The 18,127-nt window shown below is 34.2% G+C and overlaps 1 protein-coding gene across 1 annotated transcript in view; it reads right to left on the reverse strand.

Moving 5' to 3' along the window:
* LOC137923052 (uncharacterized) overlaps window positions 1-12,794 on the reverse strand; it is a 73,034-nt gene extending 60,240 nt beyond the window's left edge. Inside the window, exons 1-6 of the mRNA XM_068766174.1 lie at window positions 12,708-12,794; window positions 11,779-11,895; window positions 7,850-7,908; window positions 6,936-7,163; window positions 5,519-5,583; window positions 3,174-3,202 (exon numbers count right to left, since the gene is read on the reverse strand). Of these exons, the coding sequence (XP_068622275.1) occupies window positions 3,174-3,202; window positions 5,519-5,583; window positions 6,936-7,163; window positions 7,850-7,908; window positions 11,779-11,895; window positions 12,708-12,794 (585 nt within the window). The remainder of the gene's footprint in view (window positions 1-3,173; window positions 3,203-5,518; window positions 5,584-6,935; window positions 7,164-7,849; window positions 7,909-11,778; window positions 11,896-12,707) is intronic.
* Window positions 12,795-18,127: the final 5,333 nt, after the last annotated feature.

Below are 18,127 nucleotides of genomic sequence, written 5' to 3' on the forward strand. Positions count from 1 at the left end.
TTTGTTTGAGGCAATAATTTTTAATTATTACATGTTTCTTTCCAGCGTTCTACCGATCCACCCTATTAGTACTTGATATATCGCGTTATAGGAAGTAGAGCAAATTACGGTTCTCGGGGCTGACGACCCGCGTAATAAGTTTAGGCAGACCTCTTTCGATCGTTTATCCTCACCAACCTGACACCTCTCTTTCTACTGCTTTGGAAAGTTTCTTCGAGTTTCGTTCGATAAATTGTGGTAAGTGCTGTTTGAAGGGTTGATTGATAAAAATGTCTCCCCAAACGCGGAAAGGGTTTATATCCTGGTCCGTGGCGCGGTGAGCTACGTCTTGCTCCCTTCGGCCCTCCAGTCGGCTATATCTTAAGTAATGACACACAACATCGTTGTCCCAATATATTTTCATTTAATCTAACTGAATTTCAATTTATACAGGATGACTAGTTATAGAAGCAACGTTTAACCCTTACTAGCCTTTTACGAAAGTGATTTTTTTAAATATTACTGTGTTTGCTTTGAGGTCTAGATGAAGGAAAAAATAGATTTTTTTTTTAATTTCGTTGGAAAGAATATTATACAACAGTAAAATTCGTACAGCCAACCTATAAAAATACTAATAGTAATGTGAACATTCGGTTTATAAGATTGGTAACAAAATTGAAACTGTAGATTATTAAGGGTTAAAGGGGTTAATATATAGCCTCTTTTATCATTAAAAAGCTTTCAAGCTATTACACCTGTTTACAATCACCCTGTATAAATTGATCACTCTGAAATATGTTACATTAATTTATTTTTTATATTGAAATTTCAAGCCAATAACTTCTGGCAATAAGTCTGCAGGGAAAGAGTGTAAACAATAATCTATTTTAATATATAGTAATACGAATTTTAAAAACGTCTTTTTATTGTTTTATCATTGCATTATTTATTTCAGTAAACCATTTTTTTTGTCTGAAAGTCTCCAATTCATTTGAAAAAGGAATCAGATATTTTTTTAATAATATTCCGCAAAATGTTAAAGGACTACCATTCACAAAATTCAAAACGCATATTAAAAGCAAATTGACGAAAAAGGCCTATTATTCAATAAACGAATATTTAAATGACAAGAATCCTTGACAGTGATATCACCTGATTGTTTTAATTTCATTTAGGCTATATCTGATAAAGTGTATATGTATAAATATGTGCTAAACTTTATTAAAAGATGTGTTGTTGTGGAGTTTCTTCCTGCTTCTTCTCCACAATTATAACACCTTGCGCAGTAGAGTCAAAAATGAAATAGACTAAATATATATATATATATATATATATATATATAAAAAAAGCTTAAATGAGGGTTCTGTTAAAAGTTCTCATGTTTAATAAATTAATTTAATCTTTATGTTTATCAATTAGACCTCGTGGGATATAATGTTTTATTTTTTTTAACGTGCTTGCAACCGTCGAAATTCAAAAATAAATGTAATGAAATTTTAATTGTCAATAAAAACTTGTATTAATTAAAATATTAAATAATAGATGGAAATTGTAAATTAAAATTAGAAAATAAAATTGTAAAAATGTATGTAATTGAAATGTAAAAATGTATGTAAATGAAAATTGCGACAATGTTATGTAAGTACAAGCCAAGTGATAGATAATGTGATAAACAAGAGATAGAGAATGCCAAGAAAATTAATTGTGATAAAAATATTTTGAGATAAAAAGTCATTCTCATAGCATAAGATACGAAAGTCCCCACAAACTAGGCCATATATAATAATAATAATAAATACATTTAAAAAACTTTTAAGTTAAACGGTTTTTTGATACACATATTGTGGTGGTTGTGGAAAAATATGTACCTAGTTCGCCATATTGGAACGGCGTTCATCTTGAATTTTAAATTTTGACATAATCATCGTGTTTTACTAGTGTAGCTCTTTCATTTGATACCCATATTGAGGGGGTTAAGGAAAAATATGTAATCCGCCATTTTGTATCGGCGGCCATCTTAGATTTATAATGTTATTGATTTTCTTATATTGTATTGTCATCTAAATTAAATGTGTGTACCAAATTTCAGATCAATCTGACAACGGGAAGGTGCTTAAATTTGAATTTCTAATTTTGACCCAAATAAATAAACAAATTTCGTACGGGTCGAACTAAATAAAACCGTTTAAAAATAACCGTCGGCATTCGTTATGGTTTTATTCCTACGAGAGTATAATTAGCCAAAGTAGTTTACAAATATATCATTGCGTTTGTATCAGATAATCTGTTTACTTCACAAAACTATTGTTTCATTTCAGATACGGAAGAAAACTTATCTAGTTATCTTAAAACTTCGTATTTTCTAAAACTTACAGCATGAATAAACATCGACAGTGCAGCCATTCATAATAAACATCGTCTATATATTACAATTTAGCATTATGAATTTTCAGAGCTATGGTAGACTAACACCTGTGATAATAGATTACGGTTTGATTTCCTAGATACGATCACATATAATCCACAATTTGTGCATTAATTATATAGGATTTCTGCTCAAATTTCCAGAGGATGTGCAGCAGCGTTCTTTGCATACAATAATACCACACTACGATCGCCAATTCACCTGCCAAGCGTGGCGATTATGTTATATCCCCCATAAACATCTTTATAGGAAGCCTTTGACAAATGAATTGCTATTACTACTTTAATAAGGATATTTTTAAGTTTTCAGAAAAAAAGCCACCTTGAGTTTGTTGACTCTTCACTCAATCAAAGGGCTTTGGGACCCCACAAACCTTCTTTTAAATTAAAGTTATTATTACATCACTTTAGAATAGCTCAATGCAATTATACCTCCTTTCAAATGAGAATCTATCTCTTGTCGGTATTTCATGATGTCATCTTGGCGATTGTGGTATATCTGCTCCTTTGATATATTTGGAGGAAGCCTACGCCCTTCAGTGGACCTCTATGCGATATGATGATGAAAATGATGATAAAATATTTTTAGGATAGTTATAATTATTCACTTTAATATGTGACTGTTACAAGTAATTAAAGTCGCTGTACCGAAAGTCAATTGAATGTCCGTACGAGTCAGGGACGAAATAATATGTATTCTATTTCATATATTACATGACATATAAAATGATGTTTCATTAAATAAAAATAGAAATTATTGAAAATCATACCGGATCCCGTAAACTGGAGTCGGGGAAATCTGAAAAATTAAATAAAAAAAATTAACACTTCAATAGAAACATGTCTAACAATTTTAAGCGTCAATAAGTTCCTTGGAAGACGTTGAATGCAGGCCGCTTATAACTGAAATTTCTGAAATCTATGAAGTCCTATGCCGGACGTCCTTTGTCTAAAATAAGCTAGATAGCTATCTACAATAACTCTTTACAGTGTCTGCGAATCTGTCGACAAATTTTTTATAAAAAATTCCAACTTCATAATATATTTATTCAAGTAAACTTTTTTATACTTTTCAATCATCGTTTATTTTATTACTATAAATACATTTAAAAAACTTTTAAGTTAACTGGTTTTTTGATACCCATATTGTAGTGGTTGTGGAAAAATATGTACCTAGTCCGCCATATTGGAACGGCGTCCATCTTGAATTTTAAATTTTGACATAATCATCTTGTGTTATTAGTGTAGCCCTTTCATATGATACCCATATTGAGGGGGTTAAGGAAAAATATGTAATCCGCCATTTTGTATCGGCGGCCATCTTAGATTTATAATGTTATTGATTTTATTATATTGTATTGTCATCTAAATTAAATGTGTGTACCAAATTTCAGATCAATCTGACAACGGGAAGTTGATTAAATTTTAATTTCTAATTTTGACCCAAATAAATAAACAAATAAATTCCGTACGGGTCGAACTAAATAAAACCGTTTAATAAGCAGTAAACTACCATCGGCTCGGAACGCCGATCTGTTGAGAAGAACCTGCCACAGTTGCTCTTTTAAATGCAATTTAATAATTTTTCATATGTACATTACAATATCAACCTCGTGAATGAGTCAACAAACCAAGTATTACACTTAATTTTAACTTCAAACTTTTAAACACTGTATTAATAAACTTAATTATTTAATAAAATAAGAAAATGACCAATATATATACTTCCGCACATGCTGGGGTAGTCGTGCAACAAAGTGCACCGCCCACCAGCCCGCTAATAAATGCACATGCGGCAAACAGTGCGAATTACACAATTACCACCGTTAAATCACTCAACACGTGTTTCACCCCTCCACGGGGCATTGACTTTGTGTCAGCTTATCAGCGGGCTGGCGGGCGGTGCACTTTGTTGCACGACTACCACTGCATGTGCGGAAGTGGCTAAATATTGGTCCTTTTCTTACTTGGGATGGACTTCCGCAAGGTAACGCCTGATTTTATTATATATTTAATAAAATATTTTTTGAATACAAATATATATGTATTTATTTATTTTAACAGGCACGCCACTAACCAAACAATATGTTACGTTTATATGTTTACATTAGTTTCGTTTAAAATTGTAAAAATTTCAATGTTTGCCATAATTTCGTCGTCGCCGTTGTTTAAGTCCATATGCGACCACTACAAGAGGTCTCGAACAAAGATATCAATAACAGGACCATTGATTTTTAAATAGGGTGTACCATACTTTGAATGCGAATAATCTATACATTATGGCACTTAGACAGTGCCTGATAAACTTAATGAAACATTATCATTCAATATCAGAGAAAACATAGTTCAAGTTACTTCCACCAGCACTAAGCTTTTTGCTAATACTTTTATAGTGCGAACAGCCAAGGAGTGGTACAACCGACGTCATTGTCTCCTGCCAAATAACTTAGGAACCTTCAAGACAAGAATGAATAGGCTTCTAGGCAAGCATGTAGCATCGTGGACCTAGTCATCGCTTAACATCAGACGAGACAGAGGTCAAATGCTTTTCCTCTAAAGTGATATAGACCCCTAGGGGTCTATGACAACCTGCAAGGGGTCTACGTCAGCGAAAAAAAAATTTGGGGGTCCATGAAATGAAAATGGGAGTCCACGATAGTGGATCTCAACACATACACTGATAGTACCTATTTACTTACATCATACTATCTTATAATATCAAAACATTTACATTATTTATAAAAGTACTTATGAAGTAAAAAAAAATATTATATATGTTTATAAAATTGTGTAAGTTGTAGGATGTTGGCATTTGCTTTGTCGTCGCAATACATTTTGAACTTGTAAAAACGTAATAAATGCATAAATTAACAAGTGTTTTTACTTTAAGTTTTTAATACTAAACTTCACTACAGTTAGAAATTTACAGGAAATCAATATCAAGTAAGTAGGGGGTCTACCCCACACGGAAAAACATGGCAAGGGGTCTACGACACAAAAAAGTTTCGGAAACTCTGCTATAAATGATAAAAAAAGAAAATATCTACAACGTTGTGCCTCCAGCAAATCGGTTATGACTACCGTTACCATATGTGTTATGTATAATTTAACTCACCCCCTGATGCTGACAATCCAACTAAATTCCTCCAAGGGTTAGTAGAGAAATCGTTCCAGGGTTTTCTGAAAATTTATCACAAACTTAAAAAATGCATCAACAATTGGCATAAAATATAGGTTTATCATTCTCAAGTATACGGTCTTAAATCTATGATTATTCATTGATAAACATGCAAATGTATATCCAGTACTATTTTACAAGTACAACGTCCAATGCACATATGCCTGTGTAAATTCCAAATGACATCGGTTGGAAATCGCCAGGTTCTTCAGTTTACTTTAACAAGAATGTCCTTCCAACTTATGGGACTTCACTTTGGATACCGTTCCCTGGTCTTCACTCCAGAACTTTTTAATTGAATAAAATCATCATTATTATTATTTTAGTCATATACACTGATAGATATAGGCCTCCTTTATCTGTTATTCGAATCCCTTACAGTGAACGTGCTACTCTGTGCTAGCAGATTCTTTATTCAAGAAGACTAGGCTACGCATCAAGGCTCCAATGGCCACTTATTCTACGCGTTATGTAACACAACCATTGCCACTTCAAACAACCCATTCGCTGGGCTATCTCATATACTAGTTTTCGTCTACGGATCTCCTCATTTTTAATTCTATCTCGTAGATAAATACCGACCATAACTTTCCCATAGTATGTTAAATGACTATACACTTGCAAGTGAGGCTTAGATTTATAAAACAAGATTCTCTACCGTAAGTCCCCGCTGGTAGCCTGGTAACAGTGTAAAAGATTCATGGAGATCACATAAACCGTATATTCGCTTATATACACCAATTCTTTACAAACAATACCCCGATCTTAAAAACATAGATAGGCATCCTAAAATAGATTCCAACATTACATTCCGTATTTGTCGCGGTAAGAAAAAAATACCAGTGTTGGTTTGCAGAGAGAGTAAGGGAGAACATCGCCTCACTGGCGCATAGAGAGAAATATCATGTTTTTGTAGTTCTTTAAAAAGGTAATTGGAAAAAAGAAAGGGAATAAAAAAATAATAAACAAGGGCGATAAAATAGCTATGATATTAGAAATGTAAATAAAGTGCAATATTGATAGTGCCAAAATAAATAAGTATTAAGAATAAATAAATTATTAAACAAATAATAAACGTGAGAATTGTTAAACTCCGGAGAGAAGGCAAACAGAGAAGCAACGTAAAGAAGGAAATTAGAGAAAAGAATGAAAGACATCAGTTCAAAATATGAGCATGGACATTGATTTAAAATATTTGAAAAATTATAATGTGAATAAAGACCCTGTCCATCCATGTTAGGGGTTCAACGAGAGACCCCAACAACGGAGCCATAAATAAAATAAAAAAAACACGACTTAAAGAAGTATTTAGATGATTCATTGAACGCCAAAGGTAAGGTTGTCACAAACTCACCGGCCACTGTATCCATCAAAACTGGATCTATCGCTCCTAAACTGTCTCCTAGACTTGAGCAGTTCCGTCTTCTTCGCTGCAGAGTTTGTACGCGCTTCCATCTGAGAGGAAATACAACCAGGGCCGGCATTCTTGAACACCACGAGGAACGCCACCATCACCGATATGGTGAACACCAGTGCGATGCAACCAACGCACGCATAATCAGATCCGATCACCTTCTTTAACCTAAAATTTATTGCTCTTATAACAGATGATGAAGAACAAATAGAGGATAGAGATAGGATTGAAATAGAAGAAGAAAAAAAGGAAGATCTAATTGGATCTATCTAACAGTTAGATTGCAAAGATATCTTATCCAAAAAGCGTTTTATAAACCATCTGTTCATATTAACACAGGTCTAAATTGTTTCATAGTTGGAATATTTAATGATTTCAAAGCAAAAGGCGTCTAGTCTTTAGAATTGAATTTTATGTTAGCTATTGTAAATCAGAAATTTTTTGAATGGTGTACTCTCTTTAACACGTTCACTGCGGCTTGAGGTCGATTCAGCCTCATGGTAGACTTTGCACTGGTGCGGCGCGTAAAACTCGTGTTTTCTCTCTAGTGCGGCGGCTGTTTACACTCAACCGTATGAGGTATGACAAAGACAAATATAGCTTTCTTTATGTCTGCGAAGCATTGACTCAATATTGTAAAAAAATATTGATGAACATGAGGCAGAAAAGGCCTCAACCGCACTACTAGGAAGTTCAGCTTGAGGCTGATTCGACCTCAGCCGCACCAGCTGAAAGTTCTTCAAAATTGGGCCCGCAGTGAACGTGTTAAAAGAAGCAGTTTCATTTGCTACTGGTATGTTTTTTTTAAATAAAAAATAAGAATGACAATAACTAAAAGAATATTTTAAACTTACGCGCAAGATACACAAGAGCACGTATCATCGTTTCCTTTCTTCTTTCCAATAGGTTCTTTCTATCGAAAAAGAAATGCGCACATTAGATAAACCACACAGTAAATCAGAACAAGGAGAAAACTGCAGCAATGAACTTGAGGCGAAAGACCTATCCTAATGACAAATAATCATTTATTACACTGGTTATATTTGCGAATTAGAAAATTTTAATCTAAATAAGACAATCAAATTTCCAAGGTTGATATTCAAATATTTAATGAAATCAGGCGTTACCTCGCGAAAGTCTATCCTAAGTAAGAAAAGGACCAATATTTAGCCACTTCCGCACATGCATTGGTAGTCGTGCAATAAAATGCACCGCCCGCCAGCCCGCTGATAAATGCGTATGCGGCAAACAATGCGAATGACACAACTTCTACCGCCAAACTACTCAACACGTGTTTCACCCCACCACGGGGCATCTTCAGGAGTTACGTCACACCGCTTAGTGCCAAACACAGAGAGTTATATTCAAATATGTGATCTTTTTTTTCAGCTGTTGGACGCCCAAGGCAAACGCCACCCCCAATGATCACCGCCGAGTAGTCCACGCTTCGCATAAATTACACTACACTGTACACCTACACGGATACAGACTCTTTTCATGCGTGAGTCTTCGTTGTAACTGGGGTACGATCACCCAGCGTAAATTTTAGTCCGCGGACCTCCTGTTTCTGCGGATTCAATTTCGATAAAGCTGTAAAAGCCTGAATCGGTTAGCAGCATAACTTCAAACACATCAACCTTTGACCTTTCGGCTCTAAAAGCCATCGGTTGTGAAGGCGATGTATTTCTCCTACTGAAATTTTAGTCGAGCATCTCTTTGAGCTATATCGGTAATCATGTTTTTACTTTGGATTTCATCATTTTTGATTTGATTTCACAGCAAAAACCTAAACAGCCTTCTTTATTGCTCTCTAAGTTACGTTGATACTTCCTAATTATTATTTATGAATAAAAAAAATTCTGGAGATTGTCAGCATCATCCTCTGCGTACCATAATACCACACTGCGATCGCTAAATTATCTGCCAAACTTTTCCATTATAATATGTTCCCTTATAGATATTTTATGGAAAGACCTGTGCCTGCCAGTGGAAATCTGTGTGCTGAAACAATGACGATGAGTTGACGACCCTGGGTGGCCTAAATAAAGCCTTCTTATGAGATATATATGTAATCATTTTAAAAAAATACATAGATATAATTGAATATCTACCTAAGAAGCATTCACTGAAGAAACAATTGTAAAGTATTACAGAAATTTATCAAGCAATTGTCATATGGTACAGGGTCAGAAAAGTTTATCTTTAGATCTAAATCAGTGATTCCCAAAGTGTTCTATATCGACCCCTAGGGGTCTATGACAACCTGCAAGGGGTCTATGTCAGCGAAAACAAAATTGAGGGTCCATGAATTGAAAATGGGGGTCCACGATAGTGTATCTCAACACATACACTGATAGTACCTTTTTACTTACATCATACTTTCTTATAATATCAAAACATTTACATTATTTGTAAAAGTACCTATGAAGTAAAAAATTTGTTTATTTGATGTTAAAGTTAAATTCAATTAATAAATGTATAAATTAATATGTGTTTTTACTTTAAGTTTTTAACACTAAACTTCACTACATTTAGAAATTTACAGGAAATCATTATCAGGTAAGTAGGGGGTCTACCCAACACGGAAAAATATGGCAAGGGGTCTACGACACAAAAAAGTTTGGGGAACTCTGATCTAAATCAAGCTCTAAATATGTTATTTTAGTGAACCATTACAGGTGTTAAAACTCTTAACAGATTTAATGGCGATGTTTAAATTTGTTTCGTTACTTTTGTAAATAAACGATTCTTACCCAAAACCACCAGCTCTCCCTCTTTTCGGTGTTGGAAGGCTGAAACAAAGTGTATATTTTAAAGTTCAAAGAGTAATGGGATCAACAAGCCTTTATTTCTATGGAATTCTATGGAATAATAATACAGATGTGCTATATTTATGATATGATGAATGAATTAGCAATGAGAAGATATTTAGACCTACAAAAATAACAGAGACAGCCAGCTGATTAGCAAGTTGTAGTGGCTACGAAGGTTGTAAGGTTATAAAATGGAGGCAACAGATATCCACACTCTTAGCGAACAGTCGGTGTAGACCAGAGTTCCCCAAACTTTTTTGTGTCGTAGACCCCTTGCCATGTTTTTCCGTGTAGGGTAGACTCCCCCACTTATTTGATATTAATTTCCTGTAAATTTCTAAGTTTAGTGTTAAAAACTTAAAGTAAAAACACATGTTATGTTATGAAAATATATTGCGACCATAAATCGAATACCAACATCCTACAACTTACACAATTTTATAAACATATATAATATTTTTTTACTTCATAGGTACTTTTATGAATAATGTAAATGTTTATTATAAGATAGTATGTAAGTAAATAGGTACTATCAGTGTTTGTGTTGAGATCCACTATCGTGGACCCCCATTTTCATTTCATGGACCTCCAAATTTTTTTTCGCTGACGTAGACCCCTTGCAGGTGGTCATAGACCCCTAGGGGTCGATATAAACCACTTTAGGAATCACTGGTGTGGACAGTCATGGTGGTTGGAAACCGCTGGATTAAGGCTGAACCGGGTTAGTGGAAATCCATGGGGTAGTCTATGTAAAACAATGAACATCTTATGTCTGAATTGATGATTGTGATGATTAATATATACTGAGAACGACAACATATATATATATATATATATATATATATATATATATATATATATATATATATAAATATATATATATATATATAATTAACACATATTAACCTATCTTTATACATTAGCAGTTGTAAATCATACATGAAACGACAATTTTCAACATATACTAACTGTGCCCGTGTGACTTCGTTCGCATGGATTTAAAAAATTATTTAATTTGTTTTCGATTAGCTCAAAATAAAAGTAGCCCAAGTTCCTTATTATATCAGATACCTGCCAGTGTAACTTCCCCCAAAATCGCTCCAGCTATTTCAGAGATTAGCCGGAACAAACAGACAGACAAAAATTAAAGAAAAAATAATTTTGGTACATGTACAGTAGGAGTATATATATATATTCATCATAATCATACCAGGCTTAAAACATTTATTGCTAGATATGAATCTCCCTCACAGGTTTTGTACAGGAACGAAAGCAGTCTGCATGTATATATATACATATATATTCATAAGTATGTACTAAAAAGTTTATAATATTCCAATATTACAAACAGACACTTCAATTCTTTTGCATATATGTGTATATTATTAAAGTTCATTCTTTTATAATATTATGTCATATTCGTATTAAAACTATTCCATGTTCTCATCCGCTTCAAAAATGATACAGTCGCTTTCACAGTGGGTTAATAACTTCGCTAAAAAATCTTTCATCGTATAAAACAAAAGCCAAGAGACCTTTTAGATCTCCTAACTCAATGAACATGTTAACTTGTAAATAGAACCTATGGTATATCTAATATATGAAATTCTCGTGTCACGGTGTTCGAACTTGAACTCCTCTGAAACGGCTTGACTGATTTTTACCAAATTTAATATGCGTATTCAGTAGGTCTGAGAATCGGCTACTATCTATTTTCCTTACCCCTAAGTGATAAGGGTGGTCCACACCTAAATTTTATTTTTAATTTTTTAGACAATTTTTTTGGTTTTTATTTTATTATGATACAGCATACAAAAATACATACAAACCTAAATTTTCACCCCTCTACGATCAACCCTTATCTTACATTTGTTAATTAAAAACTTTAATTTTTTTGCAAAACAACGTTTGCGGGATCAGCTAGTTATATATAATAAATTAAACAGATATCCAAATAAAGGTAGACTTACAACACTTTGTGTTCTATCCGAATTCTGATGTTTGTAAAGCTGATGTTCCAGTTCGACGGGCATTTTGTTTCCCTGGTTGCGTTTGAACCGTTCCGTGCTGCTTGAGTCGCAAGACCTCTAGAGGGGGCGAAAATTAAAAAAAAAATACCTTAAAATAGGAGGTCATCTAAGTGCTTACTTTTCTAGGTTACCATAACACTTCTGATTTACCGAGATGGACGATTGATCATCGTGATCTAAAAATAACATGACAGGTAGAGTTCACTCTACCCCGGGGATGGAGTATCCTAGCACAGCACGAGGACCTGCAGGTAATCCTTAACCTCACAGAGTCCAGAGGACGACCACCGGTAGGTAGGAATCCTGGAAGATATCTTGAACAACCGAAGGATTCCCACAACACTTATGATATGTTAATTGTGTATAGTTCAGTTATTAAATATTTTAACACGTTCACTGCGGCTTGAGGTCGAGTCAGCCTCATGGTAAACTTTGCACTGGTGCAGCGCGTAAAACTCGTGTTTTCTCTCTAGTGCGGCGGCTGCAAAAATGTTGATGAACATGAGGCAGAAAAGGCCTCAACCGCACTACTAGGAAGTTCAGCTTGAGGCTGATTCGACCTCAGCCGCACCGTCTGAAAGTTCTTCAAAATTGGGCCCACAGTGAACGTGTTAATACACGAAAACTTCTACAGCATAGGTTCTGACCCTATACGCCATGGTTGCACAGACTTATTAAGACTAGGGGCCACTCGGGCAAATCATAAACTAATGGCGGGCCGGCCCGCCAGAAGTATAGGTAATAATTTTTTTTGGTTTCATTCTGGAATAGAATTCAATATGTTTCGAATGTACGAGAGTATTATTTTTGATGTCGACGGGCCACCAGTATTCGACCGACGGGCCGCGGTCTGTGCATCTATGCTATACGCTATCCTCGACTAGGAGCCGGTACACGCGGCGTTGGTAGAGACCAGGTCGACCGATTGCATAGTCAAAGTCGGGGAAAGTCGCCATAATCTGGCAATGCAAGACGGATCATCAGTGCGATCTTTTGAGCTTTTGAGCCTTTATCAAGTCGAATCTATGTTACATATTTAATATTTCCAAAAAAAAAACTTTTGCTTGCGCTTTTGCTTGTAACTGTATTTACTAAGGACTCATAAACTTAAATCGTAAACTAACACTAAGTTTAAGCCAACTAAATATATATTCTTTTAAATCTTTAGACTCTTGTTTGTTATCAGCAACGACCTAGTAAATTTCCAGTTTTTAAAATTACGATTCATGCATCCACTTTCTCATGCTTACTCCATATTGTCACTCTCAGATTGTGCGCCAGTATCTGTGCGGTTGCCGTATTCACATCGATGAACCTTGCGATTGCATCTTGAGTCTCGTCCGTGCAATACACGCGCGAGTTGGTGTGACCTGATATTGCTACCACCTCATGGACACTGTTGTACAGCCCGAGGTTGTCTGTTGTTAAGGCAACGATGACCTCCCCGCTATTTAGCCCCTGATCCTCGTGGATGGTGAGCGTCCTTGAACTCGTCTCTTTACCTTGGCAAACAAGAATTTTGATATTGTGAAAAACTTACCGCCTCTGACTGAGGAGGAGGTCCGGAGTAAGTTTTCCTCTTCTTACCTTCATGTTTGTCTTTCTTTATTAAATTTGCTTTCTCTGAATCACTGCAAAACACGAAACTGTTATTCAAATATTATAGAAGCAAATCAACTTTGAATCTCATTGGTAATTTTATCAGTGGCTCAAGGAGCTATGAGAGGACTTTTCTTGAGATTTCTCTACGTATTCGAATCATGAATGAGGAGATTCGAAGACGAACATAAAGAAATGACAGACCCAAAGGGAATTGACAAGCAGAAGTAGCAATGTAAGAAAAAGACTAATATATAGCGACTTCCGCTATGTAGCAGTAGTCGTGCAATAAAGTGCACCGCATGACAGCCAGCTGATAACTGCACATGCGGCTAACAATGCGAATTACACAACTGCCACCGTAAATCACTCAACACATGTTTCACCCCACCACGGGGAATCCACGGGAGTAATGTTAAACCGTGTAACAACTGCGGGCACAACTACTGCTACATAGCGGAAGTAGCTATATATTAGTCCTTTTCTTACTTAGGACGGACTTCCGCAAAGTAACGCCTGAATATATTAGAAGTTACAATGGATAAGCTACATAATGACCTACGGAAAATATGGTACTAGCAAACGTAAGGCATCAATCCATAAAGTAGACCAGACTTTGTTAAGATTGTCGGAACACGGGAAATCTTAAGAAAACTTTGTCCAGCTGTGGACATCATACGGTTGAAATGATGAATTTACGGATTAATAACAATGACATATAGGAGAATACCAAATATATACGACCACCGTGTGAATTACATAACGTATACAATGTTCTTAAACAAATATTTAAATGACAAGAATCCTTGGGAGTGATGTCGCCTGAATGTTTTGATTGCATTAAGGCTATATCTGATAAAGTATACATGTATAAATCTTTATTAAAATTTATTAAAAGATATGTTGTTGTAGAGTTGCTTTCTGCTTCTTCTTCACAACTATAACACCTTGCGAAGCAGAGTAGAGTCAAAAGTTGACGATCAATAAGAGTTCCGTTAAAAGTTCCAATGTTGAATGAACGAATTTCATCTTCTATCATATCTTGGTTGGAAAATATATCGTAATTATATATGTCCTCGGACCAAATTCACGCGAGGCTTCATTTCCCATAGGACGACACTTTATTCTCTATATACCTACACGGGCATAGTCCCTTTTTTCTCCCTTTAGATCAGGGATGCCTGGTTTCCGAGAGTTGAGATTCGATGAAGTTGCGTGAAGTCTAAATCAGCTAGTGGAATGTCAATTACAACAAATTCATTACCAAATCCACGCGTGGCCTTTGTCCCACGATTTTATGATAACATCATTAGAACGATGGCAGAACAGTTCAATAAACCTAACGTTAATTAAGCTAATCAAGTAAACCTTACCTATTTATGTAAGTTTAAACATTGACACATACGTAGTCTGTTAAAGTGTTACAACAATTTTATGTTTTTTTTTATTATATATGTACTTTGTTAGGTCATTTATACATGTAATAATTATAATTGGCCATTTTACTCCAAGGTTTTTCACTACATAACCTTTAAAAATCGGTGAAAAAACTTTTAAGTTAAACGGTTTTTTAAACGGTTTTATTTGTTACCCATATTGTGGTGGTTGTGGAAAAATATGTACCTAGTCCGCCATATTGGAACGGCATCCATTTTGAATTTTAAATTTTGACATAATCATCGTGTTTTACTAGTGTAGCCCTTTCATTTGATACCCATATTGAGGGGGTTAAGGAAAAATATGTAATCCGCCATTTTGTATCGACGGCCATATTAGATTTATAATGTTATTGGTTTTATTATATTGTATTGTCATCTAAATTAAATGTGTGTACCAAATTTCAGACTAATCTGACAACGGGAAGGTGCTTAAATTTCAATTTCTAATTTTGACCCAAAGAAATAAACAAATTCCGTACTGGGCAAACTAAATAATACCGTTTAAAAATACAATATTGGCGAAACATTTTATACAGACTATGGCATACAATTTCACGCTTATTAAGAACGCAATGTGACTCTAAGAAAAAATAACTCACTTTTTCTCCCTGTGCATGATGTCTTTGAATATCTTCAACATAGGAGACTGCGTTTCCTTGTCAGACTGTATACTGTGGCTGGAAGAGATATAATCATCAATTTTGTCAAACATTTTTTTCAAAACGTCATCATAATTCAATAACCTTTTTAATTATCTGATCAGAGTTGTAGTTCAAAATTTAAACATTCGTTATTTAAATTAAGATGCATTAATTCTCAAATTGACTTAAAAATGATTTCACCGTTTGTTTTGATAATGCCTGACACATGAAACACGCTAAAGAAATATATATTTTTAATGCATATGAAGTTTCACATCATTTCTTATCTTTTATATTTCATTTAAATTTAACAGTAGGATACTATTGTAAAGAGTGTATACACTGACCACAAAGAGATATACTAATTCGATGAAGTTTTATATATACATACATATATATAACATACAAACAATACATTTTCATTGACGCATTGAGAAGCAGCAGTCAGTATTTTATTTTTCTTCTCTGTTATTCATTCTGTCTGTCAATTAAGATATACAGGATGATTGGTTACACATTTGAAAGCTTTAATGAATGTGCAGCTCATTTGTCAGCAAAAATTGAAGCTTTTAATTCTTTTCTTAATTACCCTGTATAAAGTGATCACTCTGAAATATGTGACGTTATTTTTTTATTGGAATGCGAAAGGCCAATAATTTGTGGCTGTAAATCTGCAGGGGCAAATAGTAAAAAATAATTAATTTAATTATGTAGTAATATAAATTTTACATATGTTTTTTTTTACATTTATAGATTTTTAAATAAGATTACCATACATTACATTAACAGTATATAAGCTATAAAATCACGCTGTATAATTTGTTGAAGTAATATAAGTGATATAAATGATTTTAGTAATAAATTTAAATTATAATAAATCGACTTACCTTTTTTTACTAATTCCCATGTTGTCGACAAGTCATTTGACGGTGACACTAATGTCATAATGTTTTGCTTTTTTTAATTAAATAAACAAAAAGTTTGTAATTAAAAACATAAATATATTTTTAATATTAATCATATATGTGTTTCGAATTTTATTCCAGAAGGATGTTACAAATATATCTGTCTTTTAACAGATGGGAATAGTAGGGTCATAGAGCTTCCAGAATGGAAATGTATAATGTATATGTACTATATATGTACTATATCTTATTTGAAATCTATGTGGAACATCATGTTCAGTAGTGGACTTTTTAATCCTAAAAACGGTTATAATTAATTGCGTAATTTTTGAAAACTGATTGTTCTGGAATATACAGTTATTTTATATACTATTGTTTAAAAGTAATTATTAGGGGGAAGGAGAGGGGGGGTAAAATTTAAATGTTTGTTGATATGAAAAACGACTCATTGACACACACTCTATTTCTTGTTCTATCTGTAAGGTTGGTGCCTCCATTAGTACAATTGATGGACTTTTAATAGTAAATAAAACTTGATATAAGTAAATAGATAATTTTTAATGGAATCAGGCGTTACCTTGCGGAAGTCCATCCTAAGCAAGAAAAGGACCAATATTTAGCCACTTCCGCACATGCAGTGGTAGTCGTGCAACAAAGTGCACCGCCCGCCAGCCCGCTAATAAATGCGTATGCGGCAAACAATGCGAATTACACAACTGCCACCGTTATATCACTCAACACGTGTTTTACCCCTCCACGGGGCATCTTCAGGAGTTATGTTACACCGATTAGTGCCAAGCACAGATAATCGTGCGGAAGTGGCTAAATATTGGTCCTTTTCTAACTTAAATAGATAATAAAAGATATAATATGGTATGTGTACGGTACGATGTATGTATGGAAATGAATGGGAAGGAATGAAAGATAATATAGAAAGAAGGATGAGAGACGAGAATTAAAATAAAAGATTACGTAATGTAAAAATTATTCGTGCTCACATGGTAGGAGAATATGGAAGGCATTTATGAAACCGCGGCCCGACAAGCTGACCCGATCAGATGTGAAACACATTCTATATCTCAGTTGTAGAGGAATACACACTGTTGATCACCTGCATAGGTGATGTAATGCCCGAAAAACTTTCCAAAAAAAGGGTCGGGAGGTGATTTACTTTGCAAATATACCTATCCCCCGATTTACACGGTAGATACGTTCCTGAGAAGAACATGTAAATCTAAAATTAAAAATTTTCAAGTCAAAACCGTGTAAATCGCAAAACTTGCAGAAAATGCATGATTTTGCTATTTAACAGTTGTTATTTTTTTTTCCAATAATTTTAGGTGTACACAGAAATAAAAATGAAATGCATTGACAAGTTAAAATATTTAGTATATTACGGAAAAACTGTTTTTTTTTAATATTTAATTACAATATACATTAAACAGAAGAACAAAAAAGAAATTAGTCTCATTCTTTTTTCGGAATCGAATGTTCGAATTCACTTTCATCACTCGAAATTATTTGTGCCGATTCGATGTTTGAAGCAGAAATATTTACATAATGAGAGATGGTAATAAAATTGGTTATTAAAATAAAAAATAAAACTTTTTTTGGAAAACCGTGTAAAAACGAAAACGCATAAAACGAGTACCGATATAGTAATATCAAAGAAACAGAATAAAAATGAAAAGGCGCCATCGCATGC

Source organism: Battus philenor, unplaced genomic scaffold, assembly GCF_028537555.1.
Source record: "Battus philenor isolate CCGP_79_NKW_IND1 unplaced genomic scaffold, ilBatPhil1.0.hap1 SCAF_20, whole genome shotgun sequence".
In the NCBI taxonomy this organism is placed as follows: Eukaryota; Metazoa; Arthropoda; class Insecta; order Lepidoptera; family Papilionidae; genus Battus; species Battus philenor.